This window comes from Melanerpes formicivorus, unplaced genomic scaffold, assembly GCF_026170545.1.
Source record: "Melanerpes formicivorus ecotype bairdi unplaced genomic scaffold, bMelFor1.0.p_v2 SCAF_14, whole genome shotgun sequence".
NCBI lineage: Eukaryota > Metazoa > Chordata > Aves > Piciformes > Picidae > Melanerpes > Melanerpes formicivorus.
The window spans coordinates 9904536-9926018 of NW_027142366.1; the positions used below are offsets into that span (position 1 = coordinate 9904536).

General features: G+C 42.3%; 1 protein-coding gene across 3 annotated transcripts in view; it reads left to right on the forward strand.

Annotated features, from left to right (window-relative positions):
* Window positions 1–200: 200 nt before the first annotated feature.
* PDPK1 (3-phosphoinositide dependent protein kinase 1) overlaps window positions 201–21483 on the forward strand; it is a 28164-nt gene continuing 6881 nt past the window's right edge. The window contains exons 1-11 of one of the 3 annotated variants that reach the window (XM_068146897.1): window positions 201–325; window positions 13165–13434; window positions 13765–13807; window positions 13992–14129; window positions 15439–15583; window positions 16692–16789; window positions 17564–17639; window positions 18123–18191; window positions 18617–18713; window positions 20384–20557; window positions 20979–21196. In XM_068146897.1, coding sequence (XP_068002998.1) covers window positions 257–325; window positions 13165–13434; window positions 13765–13807; window positions 13992–14129; window positions 15439–15583; window positions 16692–16789; window positions 17564–17639; window positions 18123–18191; window positions 18617–18713; window positions 20384–20557; window positions 20979–21196 — 1397 coding nt within the window. In that variant the 5' untranslated portion in view covers window positions 201–256. Of the gene's footprint in view, window positions 326–400; window positions 549–8188; window positions 8295–13164; window positions 13435–13764; window positions 13808–13991; window positions 14130–15438; window positions 15584–16691; window positions 16790–17563; window positions 17640–18122; window positions 18192–18616; window positions 18714–20383; window positions 20558–20978; window positions 21197–21483 lie in introns of those variants that run through there. The other 2 variants (XM_068146898.1, XM_068146899.1) reach the window with 2 other exon arrangements.

Below are 21483 nucleotides of genomic sequence, written 5' to 3' on the forward strand. Positions count from 1 at the left end.
GGTTCCGGGCTGTAAGGAGGGCTCGGTGCTCCCTACAGGCACTACCGGCAGCGGGCAGGCCGAGCACCCGGCGCCCGCTCCTGACGTCACCACCTCGTCGCTCCCGCGGCACTCTCGCGTCGTGGCACGAACCCGGATGTGAGCGCGAACAGGGGCTGGGGAAGCCACGCCCCCAGCGTGCTCCCGCCCTCGGCCCGCTCGGCCTCCCGGCAGGAACTAAATCAGGCAGCGTCACCTCCGCAGCTACTATGATTCCATGATTCTACGCATGCTCAACCTGGTTGAGGACGCTGGGGCTGACGGGGGAGCGCGTCCGGACTCACACGTGAGTAGCAGACGGCGCCACCAGTGAGCGATCAGGCCGCGCGGAAGTCCCTCCCGCGGCGGAGGGGGTTGGGGAGGTATTGTTGTGGGTAACGTCACGGGCAGAGGATGCGGGTGTCCCATTGGCTCGGGCTCGGCGGTCGTGCGCTCGGATCTTAAAGGGCGACAGGAGCGCGGGCCGCGCCGGCCGGGCGGGGCCCATGGCCAGCGCCAGCAGCCACCTGGTGAGTCTGGGGGCTCGGGGTCAGCATTTTGGTGGTCCGAGACTGTTGGCGGCTGTAGCCCGCCGTGTGCGGGGGGAAGAAGTAGGCCTGGGCGCTGGGACCGGCCCGTGAGGGGGTGGCCGCCCGTCAGGGGGTGGCCACCCGTGCCCTACGCGCTGCCGGGTGGCGGGGTCGTGGTGGGGTTTCACGAACGGCCCCGTCGCCTGTCGCCCGCTCGGACAGCGAGGGCGGCCGGACGGGCGCTGCCCTCCTTGGGGCCGGTTTCAAATCTGCTGCTCCCGCTCCTCATTCCTCCTCCCGGGTCGCCACGGGCCTCGCGGGAGGGCCCCGGTCCCGCCCCAGGTGCCAGTGGGGCCTTGAGGTGCGAGGCGAGCGCGGCGATGGGCGCTCCGAGCTTGGCCCCCTCGGCGGGAGGAAGCGAGGCTGGTGCTGAGGCTGAAGCAGCCGCCCCGTGGCCTCTCGCGGAGCTTCGTTCTCGGTTCCGGGTACGGGGCGTTGGCGTGGCTGTGCCAGGCCGTTTCCCACCGGGAGAGGCGGCGTTGTGGCCGTGGCGGAACTGCCTCTTGCTCTGTAATCCGTTTGTTTGGTAGTGGAAACAAACGCGTGACGAAGATCAGGAGGGTCGTACCGAGACGCCGTTTCAAATGGTTGTTTACGTTAGTCTCAGCGTAAAACTCTTAACGTTTTGTGAGCGTTGACTGATGGAAGATGGAGTTGTAGCTGGTACATAGAAGTGCCAGTAGTACATCTTAGTTTAAGTTGCAGGTTATGCAGTTGAAATAGTGTAGAAACTCACTTTCGAAGAGAGTGTTTTTTATAAATATAGCTGCTGTTCCTAATGGGCAGGGATCTGTTCCTTTTGCTTGTGTGCCTGCTGCTGTGCTTTTGGGTCTTGTGTTCATTTCTGTTGGTTGCAAGCTGACAGACCCCGCTCTGCATCGCTTAAAACTTTCTTCTTGAGTTGGAGGGGGCTCAGGGGGGTCTTCTGTGTGGAGACTGGCATAGCTGTGTGGATTCTTGAAGTGCTGTTTCGGTGTGCCCTCCCTCATGCTCAGTGCTTTTTTCATCAGGGTGTTACACGTAATCCTGTCTGTTGACTGAAGATGAGAATGAATATGTAGAGTAGCCCCAGAGGGGAGGATGTGAAATACTGCATTGAGGATCATAAAATAAACCAGTGCTTGATTATTAAAGGAATTGGTTTTGCTTTCCTGCCACTTGGTAGGGTTCCTTATTTCTCAGCATCAGAGATGGTTTCTGTTTACTTGTACTCTTAAATGGGGAGCATGCTTCCCTTTGTGCTTCTGTCCTTGCTTGTTGCCTTTCTAGGCTTTTCTCTCCAAAATAGTTTAATTTCTGTTCCTTTTCTATACATGGTTTAGGTCCTTGCTTGTAAAAGAAAAATATAGAAAGAGAATGAATGAAGAACAAGGTTGGCAACCACCTTTATTAAAACTAAGACACTTTTCCAGGCTACCTATTTTTAATTCTTTCTGTTGTGCTTAATATTTCTCTGGTCAGATGAGTGCATTGATTGGGTGTAGCAGATAGAGGTGCCTTTTGGTAATTCAGATTAAGTGAAAAATGGGAAATCCAGTATTTCTGAGACTGAGCAAGTAAATATGTGATGGAATTAATGAGTCCTGTGATTATTTTACTGTAAACACCAAAAAAATGGTGAGTGAGTAGAGCATTCCTCTGCCAAAACAGTTAATTTTTCTATTGGTGTGTGGAGGGACAAACCTTACAACAGTCTACTAGCTTCCAAAGACATGGTAGCAATGAGAGAATTCTACTTTTTTAGAAGGAAATAATGTCAGTGTTACTTCAGTTGGTGCTGTCAGTGTGGTCTTAATTATTTGCTGGTAATGCCTTCATGATAAACATACTTGGTCTCATGTTAAGGAGTGAAGGTCTTCTCAAAATAAAGCTTCTAGAATAATAGTTTTTTACATCTTAATTTTCAGCACCGTCTTCACTGGAAGATGCATCTGCTCTAGTGATGATTAGATTCTAGTGGTGTTTATGACCTGCTGTAGCCTATGGTGTAGTTACAGATCTGTCTGAACAAATCTGCTCTGGTTTGGGTTTTTTTCAGCATGTGGAACCAGTATAAACTATACTCTCCAAAGAGTAGTGTGTTCTGCATCTATGCTAGGAATTGGTGTAGGCTAGGGTAAGAGTTTTGTTTGTAGTCATTTGTAGGTACAAAACTAGCAGACAGGCTTGAGAGGTTTTGCTTACATACTTATATACTAAGTATTCTCTTTTCCTGTGTTTTCAGCCGAGGGCTATGTCTGGTCACAATCACTTGTGCATAGGCTTTTAACTGGGGTAAGTTTTATGTAGGTCTCTTACCAAAGGAGGCTGCAGGTCCAGATGTTGAGAGGGTATTCAAAGGTGTATTCCTAACATATGAAGCGCTGATAGCTAGTGCAAAGGAGACAGCCCAGAGAATACTCTGGAGATAATAGAAATATTCAGCCAAACAGTGACTGTACTGTGGGTAGGATATTTTTAAGCAAATTGTTCTTTGGGTTGTTGGTCTGCTGCTTACAGTGCTAGAAGTAATGTCTCTTTCGTACAGCTCTTGAAAGTCTACAAGTAGTTTGCTGTAGCTGGACATTGTAAGACACCCTGCAGACTCTGGCTCGTGTCACTTCCTTGCAGCAGATCAGTTGCAACACAGCACTGCAGGACAAACTGGGAGAGAAGCTTGCAGGAGTTGTGGTACAGAAAGCAGGGCTGCAGTCACTTGGTTAGGCTGAAAAAAGTAATAACTGGGTGAAGTAATAAAAATAGATTTAACCTGTGAAGATGTGAAATATATCAGTAATCTGTTGGGGCTTTTTAACAGTAAACTTGCATTTGATTATATTTTTTTCCTAGAGCAGCTATGTAGATTGCTGTAGAACTTGCACATTATGGAATCAGCAAATATGCAACTGAGCAATTTGTTTTTAATATGAAAAGATGAAGATTTGATTCAGAAAACAGTGACTGAAAGAAATTTTTTTTTCTCCCAAGTTTCTCATATTGGAGCTTCCTGAAGAATTTGAAGCCAAGTAATTATTGTTTCTGTTATTTCAAATGGGAAAACTGTTTTTTGCAGGTGGCCAAGTTAGATTATGTGTATGTAATAAAGAAGCAAAAAAAAAAGGGAAGGAGCTGTTTTTTCTCCCTCCCCACTTCCCTTTCTGACATCTTATTTGCAGGTAAGCTTGTGGGAAGTTACTAACTGAAGTGTACAGAAGGACTGAAAGCGTGCACAAAGTTAGCTGTTTGCTCTAGAATCTGATTTTTCACACCTTTTGAGTTCTGCTCAACAGTGCTGGAGAAAATAACTAGTTTGTTGTGTGACTAAATATTGAAGTTGAGACTTGCTTTCTGCTTTAAAAGACAAGCTGTAAATAGTTCACCTGGCAAATATTCTATAGTTCTTTATAGTGAATAATTGCAAGGATTAACTTGCTTAGCACATTCTTCTGCAAAGTATTAAAGTTGATGTTCAGGGCTCTGCCAGTCCTGCAGGAGTTTAATTTGTGGTTCTTGACTGATTCTCCTGTCTAACTTTAGTACACTCTATCTACATATCACCACCTCTGTGCAGCTGCTGCTCTGCTTTTCACCCAAAACTGTTTCCTCACCTCCTGGAACTGCTAGCAAGAAGCCTAGCAGAGGAGGTCCTTTTTTTGTTTATTAGAATGACCCACCCCCCTACCCCCCCAAGCTGTGCCCTGCAGCATCTCCTAATACTGTTGTGCTTATGGGCTAGCTGATGGTGTAGGATGGGATCTAGACCATGGTGATTACAGATGGCTTTTGTTTTCTTCTTAGCTGGCTTGAATTCTCAATGGCTTGTTTACATATATAGCTATTTAGGCCATAGGCAGACTTCAGGTTCTTGGAGATTTTTGTGGTTTCCTGTTTCTGATCTGTTTTGAGGCTTGGGGTCGGGGAGGGGGGGCGTGGGGGAGAGAATGTGGTGGAAGGAGGCCTTGAACAGTCTGCCTCTGAAGGTGCTTGGAACTTAAGTGCTTTGCTAAGCAGCAGAGGAGGCTGAGATGCAGGTCCTTACAAATCCCTTTATTAGCTTTAATCCCCACCTGAATTTGGAATTGGAATCCTGGAAATCAGTGACAGGAAATACCACCCTACATGTAAGGGTGTCAGATTCAGAAAAAGGCATTTGCCTTTTAACTAAAATATTGGGATCAACACTGCTCTGTATGTGAGAAACTGATTTCTGTAGAAACACACTTTGTCTTGTGGATAAAATTCCTATACTTCCTAAATGAGGAGTCAAAGCAATCTAACAATGTTGAGGTGCTTCCAAATCCTCAAGCTTGGTTGTGGTGTTGCTGATCTAACAGGAATCTAATTTCCTTATGGCTCACTTATGGATCAACTGTGTCATGAATTTGTTGTAGGTGATCAGCTGTGAATGAGCCAGAGAGTCAGAGATGAGCTTTGTTTCTGGTATGTTGAGATTATTTTATATGAACACCAGAGTGTGCCTTCTAAAACACCACTTTATGAGAGTGTATGTCCAGAAAGCTTGAGAAGAAGAGTCAATTAAGTTTGACTCTTCTTCAAAATACCTGTTCTTTATTGTTTTGAAGATGGGACTTGTGTCTTCCAAAATGGACTTTGAACATGAGGCAAACAGCTGCTGACTAGAGACTCGAGTTGTCTTTTAATGACCTGCTTGTGCCTTACAGTAAGCAAAGAAAAATCCTGAAGAGAGGGAAAAAAAAAATAATTATCATTTACTAATCAAAGGTCCCAGCCAGTGTCTTCGATGAGTTGTCAATGGGAGAGGAAAGCTCAGAGCAGACACTTACAGTCTTTACTCTTGATGTGTAGTACCAGAACATTTTAAAAAGAAACATTTTTATTTTAAATGGTGGTAATTTCTGTCAGCAGACTTTAAGAGATTATTTTTTTAGAGAGCTCTATGCAGCGTTTGAATGGATGCTCACCTTCCAGCATCCGAGAGGTTTCAGGAGGAGGTGCCCATGGAGGTGAGCACAGTTGTTCTGCTGGGTCAGAGCCTAGGCTTCTACCGTTGGTTAGCATGCCAGTCTGTTTAAACAGCAGCACAATCTGTCTTGTATGCCCCTGGGATTTTTGAAATTTGCATAGTTTATTCCTAAGTCCTGTATTAAATATCCAATATTTCATGTGACAGATTCTGAGCTAAAAACACTTCACTCTGGAGGGCTCTGTGACTTTCGCAGAACAAAGTCACGTTATTGTTTGGATTCACTCTTTTGCTGATTAATGATCAAATTCTTGGAGCTGATGGACAGCTGTTGGGTTATTAGCTGGATCTTAAGTTCTCTGCAGTGATCTTTGCATACCATGAAAGTGTGCTGATGCAGCCACTGTGCTATGGAAGATTACTGTTTGATGTTAATACTTTTCAAATCTTAGTTGTTTGCAGATATTTTAATTCTGGTTGGTCTACTGCAGTCTTAAGAAAATGGCTTACCATGATCTTCAGAGAAGTGTTCTAGAGGAAAAAAGCCATCTTGTTGTCCCAGGAAAATATCTTCATAGTATCAGTCAGGGTTGGAAGGGACCACAAGGATCATCTAGTTCCAACCCCTATGCCATGAGCAGAGACACCCCACACTAGATCAGGCTGGCCAGAGCCTCATCCAGCCTGGCCTTAAACACCTCCAGGGATGGGGCCTCAACCACCTCCCTGGACAACCCATTCCAGGGCTTCACCACTCTCACAGTGAAGAACTTCCTCCTCACATCCAGCCTGAATCTCCCCGCCTCCAGCTTCATTCCATTCCCCCTAGTCCGATCACTACCTGATATCCTGAGCAGTCCCTCCCCAGCCTTCTTGTAGGCCCCCTTCAGATACTGGAAGGCCACAATTAGGTCACCTCGGAGCCTTCTCTTCTGCAGACTGAACAGCCCCAACTCCTTCAATCTGTCCTCATAGGAGAGGTGCTCCAGCCCTCTGATCATCCTCGTGGCCCTTCTCTGGACACGTTCCAGCAGCTCCATATCTCTCTTGTAATAGGGGCTCCAGAACTGGAGGCAGTACTCCAGGTGGGGTCTCACCGGAGCTGAGTAGAGGGGGAGGATCACCTCCCTTGACCTGCTGGCCACACTTCTCTTGATGCAGCCCAGGATCTGATTGGCCTTCTGGGCTGCAAGTGCACACTGAGAGCTCATGTTGAGCTTCTTGTCCACCAGCACCCCCAAGTCTCTCTCCTCAGGGCTGCTTTCTAGCCATCTTCAGCATCTTTGAAACCTAGTACAGTTTTGACTAAGTACATTGGTTTTGTTTATTTTGGGGGGAGAGGAATGTTAGTTCTTAGAATGTCTGTTGGTTTTATTTGTTATGATTTTGTGTTAGACAATTGAATTACACTTCTTAAAGGTTGAAAAAGATCTGTCATTTGAATATAAACATCACTCCTTGTGATATGTTGAAGATGAACCAGCTTGCTTAACTGCTTCAGTACCTAAAGCTGGGAGAATTAAAACAGAAAAGTCCTTTTCAGACTTTTTAAAACTACCTTTCTTAATACTGCATCTTGCACTCTGCTGCTTAGAAATAAGTCAGTGAAGTATGACAGTGTTTTCATCCCAGAGAAGGCCAGGTCTTTGCCAATGGAGTATTCAGTAACTCTTTAACGCGTTCCTTCTTTTCAATGCATGCATGTTGAGTGTGGTTCCTTGAAGCCTTTGGCAATGTTTTCCTTAGATTTCAGCATCTGAAAGTGTATCTCCTAAATTGGCTTTCTTATTTGTTACAGTCTAGTGGTATTCCTTCCTGACACGGGAGATCTGTGATCTTGTATCCAGCTGAAAGTGTGAGCAATGTAACTTTTCATGTATTTGAGTGTCCAAGTTAAGTGAGTGAATGGTTTGCTACTTGTGTGGTCGTTTCAGAAGTACTGCTCAGGCTTAATCTGAATTTTGTCCTGTCTGTGACATGCTTGATACAGTCTGACAGCACCTAGTGACACTTCTTGAGGCATATGAATAAATTTTCCCTTCTTATTTTGGCCAAGTCTTTTGTTTTGTTAAGGATAATAATAATGTTGGCAGATAGATGTATTACTAAATTCTTTAAATTATCTGGCAAACATCTCAGAATCTATAAATAGAAACTGGCATGCAGTGGAGTTTGATAAATTATTCAGTGTATTGTTTCTCTCTCTACACACACATGTAAAATTGGTTTATAGAAAGAGGATGCTGTTGGTCACTTAGCAGAAAGTCTGACAGTCTGTTTCTTAGGCATGAGTCCAGAGCATAAACAGCCATGAGCATATAAGGTATGAGCATTTATATGTACTGCAGTTCATGGAGGCACACCATCTATTATTTTTCTGGGTTGCCTTCACTTATAGCAGCCACACAGGGGTATCAGCAAGCAGTTTATGGAAGGAAAACTGACACTGGATATTGATGGGAGCTGCATGATAATCATTGCGCTTGTGCTGTGCGCTCTGCACTAGAAGAGAGTACAAGTGGGTACTGGAGAATCTGGAACAGGTGAACATTTTTATTGTTGGAGATGATGGGAGAGGAGGCTAGTGGGAAAACAGTGCATAATATTTGTTAATTGCCCTCTTTTAATGCTTTTTTCCAGGTAGGTGATGTGTGTCAGATGCAGTGGCTGCATCCTTGACAGCTCTCTACAACACCAGTGTGCCGTGAGAACATATTTAATATAACTGCCTAGCTGTTCACTTTTTCCTTTGCATTTTGCAGGTAAATACTCAGGAGATCCCAGGTTGTCAGTATTTAAATTATAAGCAATACAAAATAGACTTCAATGTCAGAATTTCTGGCTTGTATGATAACACCAAAATAATTTACAAAGCCTCTCTCACTTAAATTCAGTATTGATAAATAGTAGCAAGTCATCGTCATCTCACCTGTCCAATGAAAGCAATTATCTTCCCACTGGGAAATGAAGGCCTTTATTCCTCCTTGATTGCACAGATAAGCAGGTGGACTCCATATTTTTTTTCTCAAAGACAAGTGTATTTATTTAGAATTAATTCACTCATAGATTCATAAGTTTTGGAAGATCTTGTTTGTGTGAAAGGACTGTTTGGCAGAGCTGTGATTGGATGCTTTGACAGCAGAAGAGGGTGTCTTAGACTGTATCATGTAGTGCCTGCTTTGAAAGTCTCTCAAATTCCATTTGTAAGTGAAAAGATCGATTCACAGGTATCCTAGAGTGCTACTCTGTTGCTTTCTCAAGCCTAGAATTTCTTATGCAGCCTTTGCTGATGTAGGACATACATGTTAGTATTGATTTATCTTCATCGTAGCCTGTGAACTTCTTATCATAACTTGGTCTAACACAGCATACACACCACTCTAATTCTTAGATAAGACGTGTTGAATTGCAGGTGGTGCTGATTTGGGGAGTTCTGTGTCTGATACCACAAGACTAGTGGTATCACAGAACAGGCAGATTCAGATGATGGGAGGTATTTGTCTAGGAGTGCAGTGTCATGATTTTTCTCCTGAAACTCATTTCCTTTGGTTTTCTTCTTAATGTTTGCACAGTTGTAGTGCCCATGAGACCTCGTTTTTTTTCTAGTTGGTGCTTTCTAGTGCTCTGTATTCAGGCGTGGACTAGGTTAAGTTCTTTGTTTCCCACCATTACGCCTAAGTTCTTGGACAATATTTTAATTTGTAGTAATGTTTTGGTAGAAACAGAAGTAAGGTCTTGCTGTTTGTCTAGTTTGCCAAAAGCTGTAGCCTGCTTTAAATAAGAGGCATATCTTTTTGCCAAATCATATGTGCTTTTTTCCTCCGTCTTGAAACTTATGCAATTATTCTTTTTTTCTTGCAACCTTGAGGGTCAGTCCAGGTGTGAGCTGGAAGAGAACTTTGTTTGAGTATGACTGTTAATTACAAGTTGCTTAAGGATTTAGCCAGTTTCACTGAGAATATGTCCTATATTAATTCTCTTCAGCAGTACTCTGTATTTGAGATGTTATATAATGCTGGTCAAGTGTTTTATGGTTCCCTATCTGCATTCTTTTGTTCAGCAGACCTGTACTACACTTTACCATAAAAAGCATTCATGAGAGGATTGTGCTGATGTTCTGGCTTACACAATCTCATCAGCGTTATTTGTAATCAAAACAAAGGCACCAGTGGAGGTGCAGAGCGGTGTTGCTTTGTGTAAATAATCCTTACTGTTAGCGAAGTCTGCTTCCAAAATAATTGATTTTATAGGTAAGTGGGTGGAAGAGATTTTTCTGGTCATGTCAGCACTGTGTCTTACTGCAGCTAGAGATTCAGTAATACAGCCAGCAGTTAGGCTCTGTAAGAAGAGAAGTGATGGGTTAGAACCCTATTCACACTGACTTTGTGACAGAAGTGAGTCTTGCTAGTAGGGGTTCAGTGGTAGCAAAGATTTTTGGTGATCATGTCAGGCTAGAAGTAAAAGGTACTGGAAGCTTCAGAAGGCCCAGTCTCTACAAGTGTTATTTGCTACTTTCGATGTTGATAGAACTGAATCAACAGAGCAGTGTGGCAGATCTTGCAGTGGGAAAAAGCCAGCTGGTATCAGTTGTTGTGATTGTACTTGCTTTAGAACAGACCGATATTTGTTCACTGCATACTGTGTGCTTATGTATATGAAAAGTTACAGTGGTAGTACTGTTGCCAGAATGCTGAATGACAGAGCATTCTAAAAAGCCCAGGTCCTTTTAGGTAATTGGGAGTTTTGCCTATGACTGGCTCCTAGAAAGGGAAGTGAGGAAAGTACACAGGGGAAAATGCAATGATATCTAGTAGGCTTTTTGCATTGATTTCTCCTCTTTGCATGTGAGAGGGGAGATGATCAATTTTAAGCACTCTATGCACATGGCATGTAAATAAGAGAGGCTGTTTCTAGTAATTTAGTGAAAACTAATCAGTGAAGGTTTTGATATGTCTGATCTGTTAATCCACTCAATCTTCATAAGGTTTTTTATCTTCTTACTAACACCGCGTTGCACTAAGAAGGAAACAATTTCTATATGGAAGTAAGTTAGCAACAGCACCCTGAAGAGCTTGTGAACTAGGTAGTGCTAGAGATTAGCCTTTAAAAGCAGAGAAAAAATTACTAGATCAGTGGTTACCAATGTGGTCGATCCATGACGTGCATGTGTAAGTGTTGTCACTGTGTGTGGGTTCTGCTGTCGCTGGCTTGCCAGCTGAGAATGTTGTTAATTGCTGGGAGGGGAGCATCCTGAAGCTGCAGGTGCAGTTTAGAATGTTTTAAAATTCTTCAGTGATCATTTCTAGAAGAAGCATAATGTTAGATATGATTTTTGCATGAAAGAGTGTCTGTACAAGGGTAGTCTGGGTAAGCTAGCCGGTGTTCTCTCTCTCGCAGATGTGAAGACATGTAGACACGTGTGTAGTCTCTGCAGACGTGGTTTTTGGGGTCTTTGAAAATAAAACTAAGATGATAAATACCGCACAGAGGAATATGTGGAATGTGGAAAGACAAGTGTAGGGGTGACCTTCTCTAGAAATGTTTGGGTGCAACGTACCTAGTTTCATAGTTGTGTCATTTCTTAGGTAACTGATACTTTAAATTCATTGCATCTTCCTCTGTCCTTGTCCTTAATCTTGACTTGCCTTTGAGAAAGTCAGAGGACTAATCAACATTATACTTTGACTGGAAATAACCTTCTCCTCCTACAAAGTGCTTTACTCCTCTTTCTTCCCTCGGGACCTTTCTGTACTTGATATTCATTGTGACTTAGTTTCAGAAACTGTGTGAGGAAAGATACTGCATCCAATCCCTTCCCCCTGCCCTTCCTCTCAGTGCTTTCTGGGTTGTTTTTGTGATGGTGTCTTGTCTTGGTTGTTTTTTCAAGGTGATCTTGCTAGCTGCAGAATCTAATTGGATCCCCTACAGTGCTGCTGCTCTATCTGTAGACCCCTCAGCTAGTCTAGAATAGCCTGATGGGAACCAGTTCATCATTTAAGTCCTAATATTTACCAGGGATGTTTTTTTTTTCTGTTGGCATCACTTCAGTTCATGAACAGTTGTACATGTGTCAGACTTGCCGCACTCCTGATAGGAAGGAATAAAATCTGGGTTTAATTCTAGTGCTGTGTATCTTTATCTAGGCTGCTGTTTGAGTATTTGTCTGAAGGAAGGGTGATTCAGCTGGGCTATTGGAATGTCAGAGAAAAGAACTAGGCCAGGGAAGGTGTCAGCTAAAATATCTGCAGAGAAGGTCTAGAAGGAACTGTGACGTAGAACGCACCTGCTTTAATGTGTGTGTACTGTTTTCATAACAATAGCATCAGCAGAACGTCCTTCAAAAAGCAGAATGCTGCGGAAGGGATTCTGAGGAGAGGCTGTTCTGCTGGGGGGTGGTGGTTCGTGAACTTGAAATTCAGAATCCTCCCGTTTGTCTCCAAGTCTTCCCACAGCCTCGCCCCTCTTTGTCTTCGCAAAAGCTGTACAAAATACAGGAAATAGCTGTCATTAGAGGCAGATTCCTCCTCAGACTGCTGTGTGCTGAGGTTCAGACAAAGGTCTGCTAAAGGCAGCCTTTACCTGCTCTTGATCTGCTGCCCTACCAGTGGGAGTCACATTTTTTGGAGCAATGGAGATCCGGAGCTCAGAGTGGGAAGGGAGTCTTCACTTGTGCTTCTTGGAAGATACTGTATAGAATAGTTGCTTGATAATGTTTTGGGGTTTTTTTTTTTTCAGTCTTGTGGGAATATTGACAGTTTGATATATTCGGCATATATATAAACTGATATATCAGTTATGGAGAGTGGAGAAAATAGGGTTTAGGGTGTACTCTTTGAGCTTGTTAACTTAATCTCAATTTAGCAAGTACAGATTTGCATTGTTAGAAATGTCCATCTTGTTCTGTAGTTGCACTAATAGCTTAAGTAGAGTGTATTTATGAATGTATCTCAGTTTTTGAAAGCAATTTAGAAATAGGGGCTGCTTTTCCATACTGCCTAGAGCACAAAGTAATGGCTAGTTTGGGAGGTAGGTACTTGAACCCCACCCATATGCATTATTAAATGCGTGTCCCATTCCTTACTCAGGTGCTTTTTGATAGAAATACAGAAAATTGAAATTCCAGTCGAAATCCATGAGATAAACATTAGTTCTGACAAAAAGTTTGAGTATCAACTTGAGTATCAACAATGGGATGTGTTGCAGACTAGGTCAGGGTTGTGTAATACATCTGTTTTGAGGTTAGGAGATGTTCAAGTCACTTTTATTCTGCTAGATGTGTATTAGAATACTAAGGTTTGAAAATAAAGTTCAGAGGTGGTGTTATTTCCCTTAAATACTCCTCTGTTTCCATACCATTTCAGTTTGTTAAGGAACATTTATTTTGTTTGGGAATGCAGCATTCCTGAATTAGAGTTCAGACGTGAGTTATGGCTCTGTATGTGTGCAGCATGACCCAGACAGGGTTGTTTAACAAATTAAGAGCTGCCATTTCCAAAATAAATACTGACATTCCCTGCTAAAGACATTTTAATGATAACTCTTTCAGATAGGACTCTATAAAATGGAACTAAAGTGCAGATGTGTCTGGTAATTATTTGACGGTGTGGGCATAACTTTCCCTTCCCTTTTCAGTATGATGCTGTTCCAATCCAGTCTAGTGTGGTGTTATGCTCCTGTTCGTCCCCATCAATGGTGAGGAACCAAGCAGATACCAGCACTCCATCTGTCATTTCCACCTGTGGCAGCAGACAGGGATCCAACATGGAGAGCACTGCAGCTGAATCAAGATCTAGTTCAAACTCCTTGCAGCAGCATACAGGACAGCAGCCTCCGCAGCCTCGAAAGAAGCGACCTGATGACTTCAAATTTGGGAAAATTCTGGGTGAAGGATCGTTTTCAACGGTAAATTTACCTTTTATGGGAAGTGCCAAATACCTGAGACAAACTTCAGAATTTGTTGTGCAAGTAATGTTGCTGAGAGATCTGGAGAGAGCAGATTGTAGAGCAGATGAGCGGGACACGGTGGCTTTAACTGCAGGTGTTGCACTAGATATGCATGCTCATTTGTCAAGTCCCTTTTAAAACCATCGGTGGTTCCACTGTATCCCTGATGAATCAATGCTTGGGTTTTAGGAGACTTTAGCTTGTTTTGGACAACCAATATTTTAAACACCAAATTAGGGTATGTCTGTGATGAATGGTTACAAGCCATCTTTTCTCCTCTGGCGACAGGTGGTCCTGGCTCGAGAGTTGGCAAGTTCTAGAGAATATGCCAGTAAGTATTCCCTCCTTCGAAAAGACAATGTGTCACTGTATTCCTGTTGCAAAACATCTGGTCAAGAGACAGAATTAGGGGGTTTATGATCGTTTTATCGAACAAGAAAGCCAAGCAAATCACTTAGATGGGCTCAATTTGGTTGTACCTCCTGTGTTTTTCACTCTGTCCTTTGTTCATTAAGTTAAAATCCTAGAAAAGCGTCATATCATAAAAGAAAACAAGGTGCCCTATGTGACACGGGAGAGAGACGTCATGTCCCGCCTGGATCACCCCTTCTTTGTGAAACTCTACTTCACCTTTCAGGATGATGAGAAACTCTGTATCCTTTGCTTCATAGAGGCAGGTTTTAACAAAGTTTCTTCTGGTTCCTTTGAAACCTTGTCTGAGAGGAATGATGGAAATCACTGGCGAGCTGTACACTGTTTGCAGTGCAGTTTCTGCAGTCATGCTTCTAATAGAAACTAAGCAAAGAGAATGGGGGTACCCTTCCAGAAGAAGAGTGGGTGACTTGTGGGGCAGGGAAGATGAATAAAGCACCAGCTTATGTTGTTCATGTGTAGATGCTGAAGGGTGACTTGCTGCCTGGTGAGGTGGTGGAGTTGGAGGTGTTCAGGAGGAGGCTTTGATGGGGTGCTTGGTGCCATGGGTTAGTTGTTTAGGTGGGTTGCATTGGTTGAAGGGTTGGATGCGATGATCATGAAGTTCTCTTGCAACCTGGTTTATTCTATATCTAAATACAAGTTCTATATCTAAAATAAATATAAAAAGGAAAAGTTGGGGAGTGTCTAAGAAACGTTTGGAAAGGTTTTACTTCTGATATATGCTATAAACCATGATGATTCCTTTGTTTAACATAGAGCCAGTCAGCTGTGTTCACTGCTATTTCTTATTTGAAGTATTAGATCTAGTAATTATTTTTTCTTATGTTCAAGTGCTTACAGATTAACTCTTTCCTAAGTTTTGTCTCTAGCAGTGGTTGCAAACTGTAGTTTCATCTTGAAAGACCACTGGTTAGCAGTTGGCTTTTTTTTTGTGCTGTTGTGGAAAAAATGTTGATCATGTCCTAAACTTCCCATTTGAATTGGCTATGCCAGTGGTGAAAGGATAGTTCTGTCTCTTGCTGGGGTCAGAGAAGAGTTGTCTTTCACAGAAGCTGCTACCAGTCCTCCCGGGCCCTCTGTGGTGTTTGTCCATACATCCATGCAAGCACCAACAGGCCTTGCAAAAGCTTTTGTAATGTAAACATTTATTCCTTGATCACTGGGCTGACTTTGGGGCTTTCCAGGTGATGGGGCAGTTGTAACCTTGGATTGAATGCTAGCTATGACTGTAAATAGTTCTCTTTTAAGGCAATTATGTAAACAGTTCAAATGAATTATTCAGGTGAGTGTACAAATGTAACCCTTTATAGTCTTTGTTATACTAAGAAATTTGATCCTGTGTCCTGGGTGGTTAATGTGTTTAAGAAATTGTTTTGTGTTGCTACCATGTGAAGTTTCAAATTAACCAGCTTCACTTCTTCCTCATTGCTGGCATGTTTTCTGTAGTACTCTTCTGTTTGGAATGAGATGTGGGGACTTTCATTTTATAATGATTTAGTGATAGCCCTTAACTATACTTACATTCAGATTTTGGGCTTAGCTATGCCAAAAATGGAGAACTGCTAAAGTATATACGCAAAATTGGCTCATTTGATGAGACCTGTACCCGGTTTTATACTGCTGAAATTGTATCAGCCCTGGAGTATTTGCATGGAAAAGGAATAATTCACAGGTAATACCAAGTTGAGACTAAGATGCATTTGATGATGCACAAGGTGTTTCTAGGAACACTCTTAGTGGAGTCTAAAGCCGATGAATGCATTGCAGCTTTTCATTAGCATGTTGGTATCATAGGGACCTAAATAAAGAAAACTTTGGGAGAGCCAGCCTATGTTATTAGACCAACTGTTCCAGCAGGAAAAAAGGAAAAGGCTTTTTTGCCTAGAATTAACATTACCAAAAGCTTGCCTTTCCCAAGCTTCATCAGTTGATCTAAAACCACAAGCTGACTTTTCAGCTACTTCCCCCCCCAGCCCCTGTGATGTTATATATCAAAAATAAGGAGAATTCTGCTGATGTTCAAATTAATGTGCAGCATGTCATGAAAACCAAGAAAATACATATCAGTTTTCACAAAGCTAAATAATAGCTAAGTTTCACCATTTACCTAGTTAAGTTTTGATTAGACCCTTGCAGGTGTTCTTGATGTAATTATGCTGTCTGGATAAGCACATTTTGTTGTTCATATTTGTCTGTGGTTTCCCAAGCAGTTGTTCATGGCTGATTTTAATTCTAAGAGCCTTATTACTTCTTTCATCTGTATTTTAAAGGGCAAAGTAGTTTAAGAATACTTTTCTGGGAAATGATTTGGAATGTAGGATCTAAGGGGGCTGTATTTGGAGAGTATTAAAAGCATGACATTTTATACAGGGGGGAAAAGTTTGAGAGCTCCTAGTTCCACTTTGATTATAAAAATGACTCAGTGGTACTAAGCCTGTGTTGGAAAGAGCTGCTTAACAGTTGTCTTCATCTGAAAGCCTCTGTGAACAGCTGCCTAAAGAAACATGACATGAGAACCACTTTAAGATACCAGGCTGCTCTGAAGAAGTTACTGCACAACAGTTTATTTCTGAGATTATTCATTACTGTAGGTCTTGTTTGAAAAAAAATTAATGAGCTTTTCAAAGTCTGTTAGCTGTCTGCATGTCGATGGCTGCAGTCTAGAGGAAAGTTGACAGCAGGTTTGTAGCATGTCTGCATCATTTCTGGTAACATTATCCTAGACAGTCTTGCCACTTTAGCTCGTGTACTGTTTAAATATACAAATCTGCCTTTTCCAGGGATCTTAAGCCAGAGAACATCTTGCTAAATGAAGATATGCACATTCAAATAACAGACTTTGGAACAGCAAAAGTATTATCTGCAGACAGCAGACAAGGTATGCTATGTATTTACTTCATGTGACACAGGTAACTGTAGCAGGTCCTAGGAAAACACACCCGTGTTGTATTTAACAAATTGTAATCCTCAAACATTGTTACCTCTTTAGGAGCAAAACCACCGAGAGAGCTTGAAACAGCTGTGGCTGTCACTGCTTAGGTTGTCAGGAGAGGTAATGCTTGCTGCAATGTTGCAGTGGGCTAGGTCACTGCATGTAGTGGGTTGTTCAACTATTTGAGATTGCTTTTCATTTGCAAGGCAAGAATACAGATAGTTACTGTGGCTCAGATAAAACAGTCAGCTTTTACTCTGCTACCCAGTGACTGTCAGAGATCCGCAGACAGGAAGGTTTTAGAATCCTTTTGTCGACACGTTGCTTAGTATTAACCACAGATGCTGCAAACAATGCCTGAAAAAGCCCTAGGCTGAACTGCATTTGGTAAACTTATTTTTTAGCTTGAATGTAGTTAACTTCTCTTGGTAGATTTTATTCCTAGCAGCGTGTAAATGCCTAGAGGACCAAATAGGTGTCGCTGAGATGAATTGATTTGTCTCTTCCAAGAAGGTTTTGCGGATGGGTAGAGAAATGAAATTCCACTGGCTCCTGTCTGGTGTTGCATAACCTGTTTTGGTTGGGGCTTTTTGATGTGTTTTGGTGCATTTGGGTTTGTTGGGTTTTTGTTGTTGGTTTTGTAGTCAAGTGGGGGCAGAGGGGAAGGGGAAGATTGCCGCCTTGATAGTAAGTATTGATTCCTTTCCCTTTTCTTACCAGCACGGGCAAACTCGTTTGTAGGGACAGCGCAGTACGTTTCTCCAGAACTGCTGACAGAGAAATCTGCTTGCAAAAGGTGAGCACTCCATTTTATTTCAGAACTTTGCTGGTTCTCTCAGGATGCTGTCTTAAGAAAAGATCCAAGAAAAAGAGTTGTATTGTGACTTCTTTTTGCCTAAAATAGAGGAAAGGATTTTAATTCTGAGGGACCACAAATTGCAGTAAGTTGGATGCATCTTTGCATTGTGGTCGTGGATAATAAGTATTCTTTCTAGTCTCATTACATACCCACTAGTCCTTTTGGCTGAGAATTCAGCTTTCTAGCACATGTGTTTGTAGTCAGTTGTTGTGGGATGGTTTGTCTATACTTAGGGTTTTTTGGAAGTTGTGTGCTAGCCTGCAGTTCTGTCAAGGAATGAAATGAAAATAGTGTGGAAATTACACTAGGCAAGTTTGGTGTTTGTGCTGTTTTAAGTAGCAAAAGGTTAAGAGTTGTTGTTTTTCAAATTACAGTTTAAAGACTTACAGGGAAACATGTTTTTTCTTCTTTCTTTTGAAGCTCTGACCTCTGGGCTCTGGGATGTATAATATATCAACTTGTGGCTGGATTGCCTCCATTTAGAGCTGGGTAAGAGACTGAAGCTAATTTTTTGTGTGTGGATCATAAATACATCGACTAGGTTTTGGCTTTTACCTTACTACCAGCTCTGAAGTACAACTTGTTATGGTGTAGTGTTATTAATGTCATGCTTGCTTCTATTTGTCCTTTCTGGTGACATGAAGCTGCTTAGACAGGTATAACTGGAGTTCCTGAAAGAGATTCCTTAATTTATCCTAGGATTTTACATGTAATTTATACCACAGATGTAACTGTGCCTGCATGAAGAGGGTACAAGGCACCTCTGTATCGAGCTTTTTGAACTTTCCAGGAAGATTTATGTGAAAGTGTCTTAGATTACAGATCTCTTATTCAGTGTTTGTCCAGGTTAGGTACTGTTAAGATGAAAGAATCGTGGAGAAATGGTAAAGAGCTGATAATGTTCTCTTTTGCAGAAATGAGTATCTTATATTCCAGAAGATAATAAAGCTGGAATATGACTTTCCAGAAAAATTTTTTCCCAAGGCAAAAGATCTTGTTGAAAAGCTTTTGGTAAGTGCTTGCTGCTGTTAAATGATTTGATGACGTTGGAAACATTCAGCTTAGGCAGGTCTTTTTCCCTGAAGTTTCTGTGTTGCCAGACAAGCTGTGAGCATTGCTGACTGTGCAGGGCATCATCTCAAGAATCAACATGGAACATCCAGAAGCACTTCATTTACTGTCTTTTAAAATCTGAGTTCAGAAGTGTGGACAGGGAATGTCTCAGTAAAGTTGGAAGCAAGTGATTCTGAATACTAGCCATTGCACAGAAGTGAAGATTTGAATACTTAGGCTTACATAGTGCACAGATAAAGTCTTTTGGGTCCTATAATGACTCTTCAGGTTGTAATCAATGATCTGTACATCACAGGGGCAGAAATTCTATGTAAATCAGTTTACCTTGCATTTTAACATACACTTACCTTTCACTTAAAGCATGTCTCAATAATATCAGCCAAAGAATTACTCTGCATGTGAATTTTTGACAACAAGAAGAAAATAGTTCTGTCTCATCAGTGAGGTGAAGCCATGACCCTAAAATGAACATGCAGAGAAGGTTTTTGGACGGTATAAGCTTTTTGAAGTTCAGTAGTCTAGCTTATTAGCATGGGGCAAGGAGTGAGGAGGAAACAGTCTTAAGTTGGTGGATGATGCTGAGTGCAGCCATTGTTAAATGGCCTTGCAATATCCAGGCCAGCTCTATGGTGAAGCCAGTGTCTGCTGAATGGTAGGCTCTAGGTTGTGTCAACACTAAGAACTGTGTAGTTTCTGGGTGCTTGAGAGGTTGATGTTTGACACCAACTGCAGCTGCTTGAATCACTGGAATGTGATGCTGGGCTATACTTAAATTGACCTATGCTCCATCAAATTTCCACTGTATGTTTACTTGGTTTTGCTCCTCTCTTTATAAAGAAGGGGGCTGAGGAGAGGGGCTGTTCAGAAGTGCCTGTGGTGGTAGGACAGGGGACAGTGGTTTGAAACTGGAGCAGGGTAGATTTAAGTTGGATGTCAAGATAAAGTTCTGCACAATGAGGGTGGTAAGACACTCGAACAGATTGCCCGTGGATGTAGATGAGGCTCTGTCCCTGGAGACATTCAAGGTCAAACTTGATGAGGCCCTGAGCAGCCTGATCTAGTTGGAGATGTCCCTGCTGACTGTGTCCCTTCCAATCTGATGCAATCTGTGGATTTGTGAAACAAAGACAAAAAATTGTGTGGACCCAAAGGAGGAGAGCTCCTTTCTCTAGGTCTGTATCATAGTATCATAGTATCAGTCAGGGTTGGAAGGGACCACAAGGATCATCTAGTTCCAAGCCCCCTGCCATAGGCAGGGACACCCCACACTAGATCAGGCTGGCCAGAGCCTCGTCCAGCCTGGGCTTAAACACCTCCAGGGACGGGGCCTTGACCACCTCCCTGGACAACCCATTCCAGGGTTTCACCACTCTCATGGTGAAGAACCTCCTCCTCACATCTAGCCTGGTCTAATACCTACTCTTGCTGACAGGAGGTACTGACAGAGAGCCTCTTGTGCTCTAAACAGTCTCCATATGTTCCAGATGTGAGTGCTTAGGGCAGGGTGGCAGTTGGGGTTAATGCTTCACATGCTGCTATGCAAATGGGAATTATGCTTGCTTTTTCCTTGTCATTGCTGTATGCATGCTAACTCTATTTTTTTTAAGGTTCTAGATGCTACCAACAGATTAGGCTGTGAAGAAATGGGAGGCTATGGACCTCTTAAGGCTCACCCCTTCTTCGAATCCATTGTGTGGGAGAACCTACATCTTCAGACACCCCCAAAACTTACAGCCTATTTACCTGCTATGTCAGAGGATGATGAAGACTGTTATGGAAATGTATGTTTGCCTGTTGCTATATTCAGCTCTGGTGCTGCATTAAGAATTTCCTTAAAGCATAATTGCTGCATGCTAAGTGTGTTTATTAAGTATAACTGATCAGTTAGATTGTGATGAAGATGTGGTTAATAAGAATATAAAATTCCTGGCCAGCATGTGAACTAGTCAGTATTTTGCTGTTTTTTGGGGGTTGCTTCATTTAATTTTTCTGATAAAGTGAATGTTTGGAAAACAATGCTAGTTAGCTTGCTTCTGACCAGGCATGCTGTTTTGGATAAGTGCCTGTTAAGCTGTAGAGAGCAGGCAATCTTTTTGTCCTAAAACTAATTTCAAAAGGCATGCTTAAATTGAAAGCCACAGTTTAGTGCAAAATCTTCTTAATTAAAGAAGTTTCTTTACTTAATTCTGTTTCCTCTTTTAGTATGACAATCTCCTGAGTCAGTTTGGTTGCATGCAAGTTTCTGGTTCTGCCTCTTCCCATTCACTGTCTGCCCCAGAGACAAGTACACCACAGACATCAGGAGGAAATATTGAACAGTATATTCATGATCTTGACAACAATTCCTTTGAGCTGGACTTGCAGTTTTCTGAAGATGAAAAGAGGTTGCTTCTGGCAAAACAAGCTGGTGGAAATCCTTGGTAAGATCTTTGAATTTAGCTCATCTCTTACTTGCACAGCAGTAAGGAATCAAACATTCAAGTATGTGTCAATTTCTTCAAGTAAACAATCAGCAACTAGATTTTTCTTGGCTTCTGCTTTTAAAGCAATAGCAATGAAAGCCTAATACCATGCTTCTAAAATTTACAAGGCCTAGGTGTCGTGGAGGATGTTTATAAATAAGCAGAAATGACACTGTACCAATGCTAAGAATTCTTCCCTCTACATATCCTAGAACTCAAAAATTTACTTTCTTTCTGTTGACATA